This window comes from Solanum dulcamara, chromosome 10, assembly GCF_947179165.1.
Source record: "Solanum dulcamara chromosome 10, daSolDulc1.2, whole genome shotgun sequence".
Classification (NCBI taxonomy): Eukaryota; Viridiplantae; Streptophyta; class Magnoliopsida; order Solanales; family Solanaceae; genus Solanum; species Solanum dulcamara.
The window spans coordinates 20,244,505-20,258,175 of record NC_077246.1 but is presented as its reverse complement, the minus strand read 5'-3'; the positions used below and the strand labels follow the sequence as shown (position 1 = coordinate 20,258,175).

The following is a 13,671-nucleotide window of genomic DNA, read 5'->3' as shown; positions in this document are numbered from 1 at the left end:
TAACGAAAGCCAACTGTTAAGAGTGTCCACTAGTTTATGCATCACCTTTTTTAGTCTCTCAGTAAGTAGTTTAGTTATGATCTTGTACACACTACCAATTAGGTTGATTGGTCTGAAGTTAGTGAGCTCCTTTGCACCTACCTTTTTAGGAAAAGGCCACATAAGTTGAGTTGAAGCTTTTCTCAAAAACACATCTCTCATGGAAGTTCTTAACAACATTAATCACTTCCCCTCCTATGGTATAGCCATTAAGCCCAGGTGCTTTGTCTCCAGCACAAAGCTTTACACTCCCATATCTCTTAGTCCACGAATTCCTTTTGAAGCATGAGATTATCTTCTTCAGGAATTATGTGTCCTCCCCTGGAACTACCTGAGGGTCTCCAAGTGTTAGTTTCAGTGTATAATTCCTGGTAGAAATCCACTATTGCTTTCTTTATAACTTTTGGGCTCTTGACAACTTCCCCATTCACATTTAACTCATCAATAGAGTTATACCTTTTGTGTGCATTGACAGTTCTATGGAAGAATTTGGTATTATTGTCACCTAGCTTCAACAGGTTAACCCTTGATCTTTGTCTCCATGATATCTCCTCATACTTGGCAATGTTCTCAAACTCTAGGAGAAGTTCAACTTTTAAGTGTATCTCCTCCACGCTGAGGACTCTATGGTCCTGTGTTTCCTCAAGTTCAGCAAGTTGATTAAGTATACTCTATTTTGGCAACGCTAGATTGCCTAGGCCAAACTTACTCCAGTCCCTTAGTTTTTTTTAAAAGCCTTTAGTTTGAAAGCTAAAACAAAATCAGGTCTTCCTTCACATGTTATGGAAGTCCACCACTTCTTGACCCTTTCCAAGAAAGCCTCTGTATGTAACCACCAGTTTTCGAATTTAAAATAAGATTTCACAGGCTCCCAGTTCCCACATTGCAACATAATAGGAGTGTGATCAGATGTTACTTTCTGTAGAACTGATTGTTTAATGTTCTTAAAGCCTTCATCCATTCATTAGACACTAGGAATCTGTCTATTCTAGCAGCAATATCATGTCTATGCCCTTTCCTCCAAGTATATTTGCCACTTGCTAGTTGAGAATCCAACAGATTCAGGTCCATAATGAATTCAGAAAAATCATTCATTGCTTTTGATATTCTGAGGCAGTTCTTCTTTTCAGAAGGATATCTAACGGTGTTGAAATCTCCACAAATCACCCAGGGGCCATTGACCAGACCTCTGGCTGATCCAACCTCCCACCATACTTCGTCTCTTTCTCCTCTATTATTAGGAGCATAAACACCTGTAAGGAGCCAGGAAGGTTCTTGCTTCTTGCCTGTGAACTGGCAAGATATAGAAAAGGCTCTTATACTACTGATGACTCCATGCCAGTCTTCCCCATTCCATAGAATTAAAATGCCCCATCTAGTCCCACTAGCTTCAAGTTGACAGAACTTTACTCCTCTATTGGCCCACAAGTATTTTATAATGTTACTGATATCCCCCTCAATCTTAGTTTCTTGAAAGCAATACACATTTGCTTTCCATCCATGAATTAGATTCTTAATAACACACCTCTTGTTTGCCTGGTTAAGGCCTCTCACATTCCATGAGATTATCTTCACTGTCATTGGGCACTCGGAACGATATCCCCCTTTTCTTCATTTGTCGTTGCTTCTAAAATTGCTTCCACACTCTCAGCTTTTCAATTCTTTAGACCCTTTAATTGCTGGTGTTGATTTACTGGTGTTCAGCCCCTAATCTTGGTTAATTTTCCTCGTACCGTCCATCTTCATGAATAATGATGAAGTTTCTTCTTTACACCCCTTGATGTCAACTCCAAATTTCTTGGCCAATTTGTTGATATTTTGGTGGATCTAGATTGGGATGTCGAACTCTGGATCATCTCCTTCTTCTGGGCTGAAATAGTTAAGAGGCACGGCTTCAACAAAAAGAGTCAAGCTGGTATTGACTACTTCAGTGCTTTGAGGACTGTTTCATTGTATGCATGTGCTCTCCTACTGCCAGGAAATCTCAGAGATGTCTAAAATATTCTCCATTGTTGTTCCTCCTACTCTCTTCTCCTTCGAATTTCTTCCCCTCTAAAAAAAATCCCCTGCTCTTTTACGAACTCCTCTGTCTCAGGTAGAGTAGTGGAGGTAATTAAGTTAGCCTCAAGTTCCACCACAAATGGGTCAGACAAAAGAGAGGCAGGCAGCCCATTTGAAATGGATTGGACCAAAAGATCTATGCCCAATTTTTTCCTTTATTCACTAAGGTTGATTTCTTATGAAGAATAGAGTGGTGAGCCATTGGTTTACGTGTGATTGCACGTGCTGGTCCAGCTGGCCATTTTGAAATTTCTGGATCGTACGAAGACCCCATGTAGTCAGTCACTTCTGTAAAGCCTAAAAGACTATCTTCCCCCTTTTGACTAGACACTTCTTCAGACAGTTGGATATTATTGAGTTCTCGCCTCTGTTCGTTGGAGATCATTCTTGCCGGTGTCTTGACCCATATTTGCACTTTGAATGTTAAACCTCCGTGGGTCAACTCCACTTTGCTCGGAATCGACTCGCCTCCAAGTTGTTCAAGAATAGTGGCGTTGAGTTTCTCAACCCTTTGACTTAGGATTAGTCAGTTCTATTTCTCGATGGGGCGGGGAAGGGATATAACTCAACGGTAGAGTGTCACCTTGACGTGGTGGAAGTCATCAGTTCGAGCCTGATTATCCCTAAGCCCATCTCTTGCACATTCAACCTTGCCCATTTAAGATGATTACGTAACTCTGTCTCCTCTTCCGTACGGATCCACCCTCCACAGAGATATGTGATCTCACAGAAGACTTTTTGGGACCATAGATGGAGAGGAAGTCCAACTATATTCTGATCCAGACTTGATCTGGTATCTCAAAAATGGCGTTTGTGATTGGCGACCACCATTGGAGATTGAATTTTTACGATTTCCAGAACCAGTTCCCCCTTACAATGTGGCCGTGGTCAGCAGCTGTTCTATTGGGGAATTCGAAGAGAAATCGATTTCCCCCCAAATCAAAGATATTGATACCGTAATTGTGCCTCCATGTGCTTGCGACCTAGCGTCGAATCTCCAATAAAGTGATACCTGGGATCTCCTTCGGAAGGGATCCGACGACACTCATTTTTTTTGTGGTCGAACTATCATTTTATTGATACCAAAAAAGTGCACATTACAAAACTAAGTAGGAGCTGACCACTTATTTCTCATATTGCCACTACATTCTCCTAGTTAAACTGGAAAACAAAAAGAACAATTTACATTGGCAAACAATCATATAAAATCATCAGTAACCTCCTCCAAATCCTCCAACTGAAGCATATAAATCAGGGCATTTTGTTCAGCTTCTGCAGTGGTTCTGTCCATTTCTTCAGGTCTCTACCACGCACATGGATGAAGAGTCCAATCTCCTTGCATATTCTGTCACAATGGAAGGTAGATGTTTGAAATCTTATGGCATTTCTTTCCCTCCAGATGATGTAGACCGCCCATAGAAATACACAGCTGGTTATTGCACCTATTTCTGTTTTCTTGCTTGCCCAAGCTAGTTCAGTTTGCCAGTTTCCCTCAGATCTAGTGAAGCCCAACTTCAATATCCTACTCCACAAGGAACCAGTAATAGGACAGGCAAAGAAGAGGTGATCAAAGGTCTCTCAAAGGTCTCAACACTTGCCTCACAGTAAGCACATTCAGTTGGCACTTGAATACCAATTTTGAGTAACCTCTCAACAATAGCTAACCTCCTCCAAGCAGCTAACCATAATATAAACTTGTGTCGAGAATGAATATTTTTTTGTAGAGCAATACTCTTCCAACAAACCTTAGGATAGATTGGCTGAAGTTTGAGATACATCTTGAGAATAGAGTATTTACCATCTACCACCACTGTATTCAGCTTTGTTGTGATATCACCTTGTGTCATCATATTCCTTAGGTATTTCCTAGCCTCTAGGATCTTCCTCACAACCCATGTTGCATTAGATGGTATAGGCCACTGACCCGACGACACTCTTTGCTAGTGACTCGTTCTGAGTTGTTGAAATAACGTCTGAACTCTGATATAATGAGCGAATTTCCTTTTTGTTGAATCCTCGTATCATTTAATTCCCTTGTAGACCATCTATTGTTCCAGACACTGTCTGAATATAAACCCTGCTCGGCTTACCTATGTGATGTTTGAACTCTCTGTTGGGCCTTAGCATTTATGAAGACTGATATTTTGGTAGCTATGTCCATCCATCCAGAGTTTAATGACCACTCAGGGATGATGATGACAGCTCTCCTCTTGTCCTGCACCTTTATAATGCTAATGTCCGAACAAATTTGTTGTTTTTCCTAGGGGAAAAAAGCTCTGTAAAATGGTCCCACCGTTTCCATCTGCGTACAGAGTTTCCATGGCTTTTCGAAGCTTCCCTGAGGGTGTAAGCTAGCCACTCCATCGTCTTCTGGCTAATACTCATCCTTGTCGTCATATTCCGACCTCTCTCTACGCAGTCGTACCAAGTTTCGGCTCTGGATACTACCCTGGTAATGTAGTATGATTTGAATCCCACAGCAAAAAAAATTGTGTCATCCCCCATAGTTGCAGAGAAAGAAAAGGGAAGGAAAGCTTGAAGAAGAGAAGGGGAAGAAGGGAAAAATAAAATTATATATATATATCATGTTGCTTCAGTTGTTAGCTTTCCCTAATAAACAGTGTTGGATCTCCTACAATACCCTGATATACATAATCCCTAAAAACTCCAATAATACTGGATGTGTACTTGAGCAATCCTCTATACTTGAGACAGAAAATCAGGAAACCCAGTAGGCATGACCCATGCCAGTTGCCTCACCTCTTCAGCAAACAACTCTTCCAATACATCATTTATTTGACGATCCTCTGCCACCATGGCCAATGCCATGCTAACAAGCTCATTTGACAAAACATAGTCACTTATCTTTGACATAGACAAGAGGTTTTTAGTCCTCGGGTCCAAAATTTCACTGATTATAACTGACTTATCTGAAGCCTGCTGCATCTCCTCTCTCCAGGAGCCCTGGGAGGAGCTACCCCCGTGAATTTTGGAAACCATAGATTCTCTATATGGGAGGCGTTTGGCCTGCAAAACCAGAAAACAGATTTCTGAGTGCATGATCTGATGTCACAGCTTAAAGATTGAATTTAAATAGTATTAAATCAGCTCAACAGAATTAAGTTAAAAAGTGCATCTGAAGATAAAGTAACAGTACATCTAAAAAGTAGCAAGATTTAACAAGATAATACAAGAATATTGCTACTTTATGAAAATAGAAATCATGCATCTAAATTAAATTCAAAGGGGCAGATGACTCGATTTTTCCTCGAGAAACGTAAGATCTTTGCAGTTAAATTTGAAAATATGCTAATTGGTCAATGAGTAAGAGGATCTCTTCATCCATTCCTGGATCCTGTTGATAATGTCTACTATAGTAAAGCAATAATGCAGATCAAGAGCAAACTACTCGTTCTGCAAAGGGACCGCCCCAAAATTTGCAGATGAATGCAGTAATACTGTTGAGAAGAACACATGCAGAAGGAAAAAAACGCAGGTGTTTGATGGCAAAGATTAATTCTGCCAAAACAGTCAAGAACTAAGAGGCAGTCTGATCGCTTAGACATGGAAACATGAAAAAGAAAACAGAACCTGGCTAAACTTGGAAAATTAAGGATATATTAAGCAGAAAATTTTAGAGGGAGTGTAACTTTTCACCTGGTTGGCAGAGAGCGGAGTACTATTGACAGTTGAGAATATGAGAACAAGATTTTATGTCAGTTATTGTATCACACACAAACGTTCAGGTAAAGATGTGGACCGCCTATGTTTGCTTAGACCTCTCAAATTCCTTGCCACACCCGTGTTGCTTGATACAATTGGGATGTGGGGTGAGGGATTCGCACTGGATTTGGTATACCTAACTAGGGTTCTTTGACTACACCTATTGCCAAGAACTTTAGGTTGATTGGTTATTTGGTATGATTTTGGGTTTGAATATATTTATATATTCACATAAAGTACTAGAACACTTTGTTTTTATACGAGATAACTTATAGCTAAAGTATTAATCCCTCTGTTTAATTATCTTAGTTTGATTGGACACGGAACTTAAGAAAATAAAAAATAATTTAGAATCTTGTGATCTTAAACTATAGATGTGTAAAAATTACCTTACCAAAAGCAAAAATAGACCAAAGTTGTACTTGGTCCACTTCAATATTGACTTTCTAAAATGCGCACATTTCCCAAGAATATGACCCAACCTATCTTCCTTTCCCTTTCTCTCTCCGGTGGTCCTTCTGATCACCGGAATCAACCCCACTCGTCCCTCTTCTCTACTCTATATCTCTTTCCTCTCTCTTCTGATACCCATTTCTCCATTGATTCTCACCCCCCTTCTCTATCTTCTCTCTCCTCTCTCTTCTGATACCCATTTTCTCCATTGATCTGATGGAAGAAGACACCATCTATTTTCCTGTGGGCTTCAAGTCTTTTGATGTCTCAAGAACTTCAGGTACACAGGAGGACTTGTATGAATGGACTGAAAGGAGTAGGAACTACATTACTAGAACCCATTTTACCAAGAGTACAATGGTGTGGTTGATCCAAATGCTGAAAGAAGCTTCTTGGTAAAAGGGAACTCGATCAGAAGGTGGAAGAGGCGAGAAAATTTCTCTGAAACTTATTGTGCAAGGAATTTCAATAAGTTTGGACGATGCATCAGCATCATAAACTTGAAAGGCAGAAGATCATTGTTGATAATCCCTGAACGAACCTTTAACTTAGACTGGATGTTCATCGCAGGAATGAGAATGTTCCAATGGAACCTAATTGACTGATAAGAACATTCCTTATGCTGATGCCCTTCGAAGTATTAAATGGTCCAACAGAGGGGAAAGTTCATTTAATGCAGAAGTCACATTGAAGGGAGGAGTAATTTGCATTAATGACGGACCCAACAAACAAAAATGAAGTTCTTAGGAGAAGTTTGGTTGGCAACTTCAAGGATGTGGATACACCAACCCTCTCAGAGATTAGAAGATGGTCCTCTAGCATGTGGAAGCAAATTTTTGGGCTGATCATTTATGAAATGGGAAATAAAATTTTCCTATTTGAGTTTGTTTCGAAAGCAAGAGCAGAACAAGTGATGAATGATGATGCCTTTGGAAACAAATGCACATCGCGTTCCAGTGGTGGAGCCCTATGGTTGGAGCCATTGAAGAAAAAGCAAAACCTAATTCGACATGGATTAGAATTGTTGGTCTGCCCCTCCATCTTTTGTCGCATAAAAGTTTCAAGGCCATTGGAGAATTTTGTGGCGGCTGGATAGAAACAGAGGAAGAAACACAACTAAGAAATCATCTTAAGTGGGTGGGCCAGAATCAAATCCTTGGAGACGGAACATCTATCCCAGAGGAAGTGACTATCGAGAGTGGTGGATTTGTCTTCACAACTCAGATCTGGGCAGAAGCTCCGGTGAGATTTCACGTTGGAGAAGGGGAGGGAGAAGAAGTCCAAGTCTTTGGACCAACAGATATTGAGGGAAAACACAAAGGGTAAAGAAGTAGCTCATAACAGCCTGTCTTTTAAAAAGCTGATGATGCCAGCACGTGTGCCTCCATGATGTACTTCTTAAACAGAAGTTAGGCGAGCCCAACAAATCTTATGCGGAAGACACAAACAGAGGTTGTTCGGAGCCGAAAGGGTATATCGTTTTTACAAAAATTTCAAAACGGCAATTAATTTTTTTTTGAAACTAAAAGAGCAAAAATGCAAGGCTACGTGCGACTTGCCTTTTTGTCAGTGACGTCGTTAACGCCCACCGTTAAAGGAAATCTCGAGGCAACTTGTAAGTCGCATGGTAGCCTGCCACTTACAAGTCGCAAGGCAGCCTGCGACTTCCTTTAACAGTGTGGGCCCACGCCCCTCTTCCCATCCCCACCCCCACCACCCACTCCCGTTGCCCCACTTCCCCAGCCCACCCCCAATGTTTTATATTAATAAATTTATTTTTTATTTTATTTTTTTATTCTGCTATATATATTGTTTTTCTCTGGTACTCGGAACTGTGACTTTTGAGCCGAGGGTCTTTCGAAAACAGTCTCTCTACCTCCATGAGGTAGTGATAAGGCCTGCATACATCCTACCCTCCCCAGACTCCACTTGTGGGATTTCACTAGGTATGTTGTTGTTGTTGTTGTTTATTTATGTTTTAGCTTAATTAATACTTACAAATTAGGTTTTATCATTTTTAACGTTAATTTTTTGATATTACAAATGTTCTCTTTAACTTTCATTCTTTATTTTATTTCTTATAAATTTACAATCATAATTTTTTTTCGGTTTACATGTTTCTTATAAATTAATAGTACTTGTAATGTAGGATAGAGATTCTTATTGCATTGTCCAATTATTCATGTATACGCATTTTCATCATTAGTTTGTTGTTTTATCAGTTCAAATAAAGTAGCACATTTTACATACCATACAATGTTATTATTGTTTCTAGTAGAGAATTCGTGCATTTTTTACTATATAATTATTCAATGTTGTTTTCTTAATTTATAATATGTTGTTATTACTATTTATAGTACTTTGTTACTAATTAATAATTTTTTTAAAAGAAATTCCTATTTATAAGTAGGAAGTGTCATTACATATTTATTTCAAATATGGAATTTCTTTTAAAAAATATATTAATTAGTAATGAAGTACTATAAATGTAATTTATAATAATAACAACATATTATAAATTAAGAAAACAACATTGAATAATTATATAGTAAAAAATGCATGAAATCTTTACTAAAAACAATAATAGCATCGTATGGTATGCAAAATGTGCTACTTTATTTGAATTGATAAAACAACAAACTAATGATGAAAATGTGTATACATGAATAATTGGACAATGCAATAAGAATCTCTATCCTACATTACAAGTACTATTAATTTATCAGAAACATGTAAACTTAAAAAAATTATGATCGTAAATTTATAAGAAATAAAATAAAGAATGAAAGTTAAAGAGAAAACATTTGTAATATCAAATAACTTAACGTTAAAAATGATAAAACCTAATTTGTAAGTATTAATTAAGCTAAAACATAAATATACCAAAAAATATTAATATGAAACATTGGGGGTGGGCTGGGGGAGGGTGGGGCAACGGGAGTGGGTGGTGAGGCGTGGGGCGTGGGGGTGGGAAGAGGGGCGTGGGCCCACACTGTTAAAGGAAGTCGCAGGCTGCCTCGCGACTTCCTTTAATGGTGGCTCAATGTGGAAGGCTTCAATGATATGGTACAGGGATGGTGGAATGGGTTTGTGGTGGAAAGGTGTCCAGATTACAAATTTAGCATCAAGATAAGGCTTCAATGATATGGTACAGGGATGGTGGAATGTGTTTGTGGTGGAAAGGTGTCAGATTACAAATTTAGCATCAAGCTAAAGATGTTGAAACAGAAACTCAAAGAACGGAGTAAAACAACTTTCTATGAGTTCACCAATAAGAGGAACAACTTGTTAGAGGAGCTGGCTGATATTTGATAGAACTCAAGATAACAGGGACCTCACTGAAGATGAAACGATGGTAAGAGCAACAATATAAGTGGAATTGGAGGTACTGGGCAAAAATGAGGCGGCTAGTTGGAGGCAGAAATCAAGAGTTTTTTGGTTGAAACAAGGAGATAACAGTACTAAATTTTTCCAACAAATAGCAACAGCTCACAGAAGACACAATACTATTGATAGGTTGGTGGTAAGGGGGGAGGCAGTTCAGGACCTTGCAAAGATTAAGGTGACCATGATAGACTTTTACAAAGATCTATATACAGAATCAGAGATATGGAGACCTTCTTTTGAGCTTTTGGACTGTCCAAGATTTTCCCGAGAGGAACAAGAGTGGTTGGAGAGGCCTTTTACAGAAGCAGAAGTACTAAAAATTGTTAAGCAATGTGATAGAGATAAAGCTTCAGGCCCGGATGGTTTTACCATGAATTTCTTCAAAACATGTTGGGAAATATTGAGAAAAGACCTGATGTAGACTGTCCATAACTTTCATCATAATGAGTTCTTTGAAAAATCTTTTAATGCCACCTTCATAGCTCTAATTTCAAAGAAGACAGGAGCAGAAGAACTAAAAGATTTCAGACCTATTAGCTTGATAGGAGTGTACAAAATCATCTCTAAACTTAACTCTGAAAGGTTGAAAACAGTCATAGGGAAATTGATAGATGAACACTAAATGTTACCTTCTCAACAAAAAAAAAATAAAAAAAATTGGTAGATGAACACCAAATGGCCTTTTTGAAAGGAAGGCAGATTTTAGATGCAGCTAATGTTGGCCAATGAGCTGGTGGACTATAGGGTGAAGGGTTTCAGTGATCAGACCGTCAGGGGAGATGCTTTGGAGGTTACACACCTCCTGTATGCGGATGACTCATTAGTTCTTTGTGAAGAGAGGAGATTCAGATCAGGCACCTAAGGGCAATTCTCACCATTTTCTAAGGCATTTCTGGATTACTTGTTAACTGGAATAAGAGTTCCCTCTATCCTGTCAATCAAGTTGACAATATGCAATCCTTAGCTGAGATTCTTGGTTGCCAAGTAGCTTCCCTACCTACAAAATACCTTGGAATGCCACTGGGAGCTAAGAACAAAGAGTTGGAAGTCTGGAATGAAGTGTTGGAAAGATGTAAAAAGAAGCTTGCAAGATGGAAGAGTCAATTTTTATCCCTTGGAGGGAGGTTGACATGGCCTTCCCAAATATATGATGAGTCTATTTCCAAAACCTAAAAGCATTGAAAAGAGAATCAATCAACTGAGAAGATCTTTTATCTGGCAAGGAAACAAGGGAGAAAAGAGGGTACAACCTGGTGAAGTGGGATATCCTAACACACAACAAAAAACAAGGGGGCCCAATTATAAAGAATCTCAGCAAACAGAATGCATACCTACTACAAAAATGGTTATGAAATTTTGCATAGAAGATATGGCTCTGTGGAGAAGGTTCATCACAGAAAAATATAGGCTGCTCAACCGGTGGACAACTGAGGAAGCTTTGGGTACTTTTGGATGTAGTGTATGGAAAGCCATCAGAAGATTGTGGACTCAGTTCAACATCAATATTTCATTCAGAATGGGAGACGGAGTGAAGATTGATTTCTGGAATGAGCTCTGAATAGGTGACGATACTCTAAGAAGCTCTTTCCCTCAACTATACATAATTAGCCTTCAAAAAAAAGCCATTGTTTCTCAGGTTTGAAGCCAACAAGTGTGGAACCTGATTCTTAGAAGAGCTTTGAATGACTGGGAAATTGATAGAGTAGTAGGCCTGCTTCAGGTTTTAAACTCTTTTTCAGGTATCTTTGTGGGGCCAGACAAACCAGTTTGGAGTCTCCATAGTAGAGGATTTTTTACAGTAAAATCTTGCGACTGGAAGATGAATAATAGGCAATCTTTGACAGTTATATGGCCCTGGAAGTTAATTTGGAAAGTCAAAAGCCCACTGAAAGTTTCCTTTTTTACTTGGCTTGTGATCAGAAGAACTTGTCTAACTCATGAGGTGTTACAAAGAAGAGGTTTACAGATTTGCTCAAAGTGTTTTAGGTGTGACCAGGAAAGAGGCAAATAGTCATTTGTTTCTACACTGCAAAACAGCTGCAAATCTGTGGAACATGTTCTTATGTATTCTGGGAGTAAGCTGGATAATGCCTAAAACTACCCTGGAGCTACTCAACAGTTGGAAAGGAATTGGAAGAAGAGGGCTGACCGAAGATTGGTGGATGAGCATTCCAATTTGTATCTGGCGGACCTTATGGAAGGAAAGAAATACCAGATGCTTCGAAGGCAAACGTTGTAACGCACAGAAGATCACAATGAAATGCCTTAGCCTTTTTTTTGGGTGTAAACAGAATATGGTGGGGGGCAGTAGTTACTCTAGTAGATTTCATAGGCAAATTGTAAAGCTTTAGTTTTTGTAAAGGATATTTCCCACCCATTGTGGGTTGTAAGTGCCCCACCTCATCATCCTTTTGATGATGATTTTTTGTGAATACAAAGTTACTTTCTCAATATATACATATATATATATATATGTGTGTGTATAATGTACCAAAATGAGCTTTAAATCTTGTGGTCTTAAACAAGCCATGTGGGATGTCCGAACCAAAGAGTCACTAACAATAGAAACAACAAGAGCAAATCCCCTCTGAATTTGGCAACAAAACTTACTTTAGCACTGTAACTTCACGTGCATTTAAATACCTCCTAAACAACTTTCAAGTGAATTAAATATCACCTTAATTGCTGACGTGACAAATAAAAAAGATTCTTTGTGCATAAATAGCAAAAAATTAAAGAGGAAAAGTAAGTGGGCCCCCCTTTATCTTCTTTCCAGACTTATTTCGTCTCCTTTTTGTTCCCATCGCCGGCTAGACCTTCCCCATCTGAAAAACATTGATGGCGATCACGAACCAACAAATGAAGCTCAACCACGACGGACCTCCCTCCTGCTCCTTTGTCACTGCTAAAAAACTTTGAAAATAACCAGCCACCATGAAACCATCCGATCTTGGAAAAAAATTTCACCATGCCAGTGACTATGGACAAAACGTCCCTTTTCCTTGGCTCTCTTTCATTCTTTCTCTTTTATTTTCCTTCTTTTTATATATGTGTAGACGTTAGATTTTTTTTTCTTGTGGGTGTTAGATTTTTTGCCAGATTTAAGGTATTTGTTTTTGTTCTTGTAATAGAAACCCCAATAAAAAAAATTAAGAAAGTGGGAACAATGTATTTATCCATAATGAAATTCGCCATTTGAGAGTAACAATTAAAACAAGTTCGTGTCTTTGAGTTGTGGGAACCTATATTGTTCACACTCTTCAAAAATGTCAATGGGTGCATGTCGAATTCTCCAAAAGTAGTGTATTTTTGGAGAATCCGACACGGGTGCGGCATCGAAAGTGAAGAGTCCGCGCAACTTAGGTGGGAACAACATTTGGGGAAAATCTTTGTGGGTACCAAATAAAACATTGAAGAGAATCTACAAATATGGGTTTTCAACCTGAGAAATGGAAAGCTTGAAATGAAGCAACAGAAAAGAAGATGAAGAAGAAAAAGCTATTTTCTTGATCTGTCTTCTTCTTTTCTTCGATTTTTGTGCTCTATTGTTCTGTCTCTCTCAGCCAATTCTTTCTGTCCTTGGGTGAGAAGAAATGTAAAAAAAACATTATTTTGCAAAGATCTGGATAAAGAGAACAAGGGTGATTTTTACTTTGTATTGTACTTAGACAATGAAGAAGATGAACAATGAAGAAGAATGAACAGTGAAAATAAGAACAGAAAATGACGTGGAATAAGAAAAGAAATGGAAATTAAATTTGTTCATTATCTGACGTGTTGTCGATGTGTCGCTGAGATGGCGCTTATGTGGTGCACGTGTATATCACCTTCCAACCATGAAGTTGGCACTATGAAGATAAGGTGATATTTAATTCACTTGAAAGTTGTTAAAGGGTATTTAAATGCTTGTATTATTGAAGTGCTAAAGTAAGTTTTGTTGCCAAGTTCAGGGGGATTTAACGTATTTTCTCTAACAACAACAACAACATACCCAGTGTTATCTCACAA

At 38.7% G+C, this 13,671-nt stretch overlaps 1 protein-coding gene across 3 annotated transcripts in view; it reads right to left on the bottom strand.

Moving 5' to 3' along the window:
* Positions 1 to 13,671, bottom strand: part of LOC129870208 (ion channel CASTOR-like) — a 32,282-nt gene that overhangs the window by 3,480 nt on the left and 15,131 nt on the right. Inside the window, exon 11 of one of the 3 annotated variants that reach the window (XM_055944874.1) lies at positions 4,861 to 5,127. The exons of 1 other annotated variant lie outside the window; for it this stretch is intronic. In XM_055944874.1, coding sequence (XP_055800849.1) covers positions 4,861 to 5,127 — 267 coding nt within the window. Of the gene's footprint in view, positions 1 to 4,860; positions 5,128 to 13,671 lie in introns of those variants that run through there. One more of the 3 variants, XM_055944875.1, reaches the window with a different exon arrangement.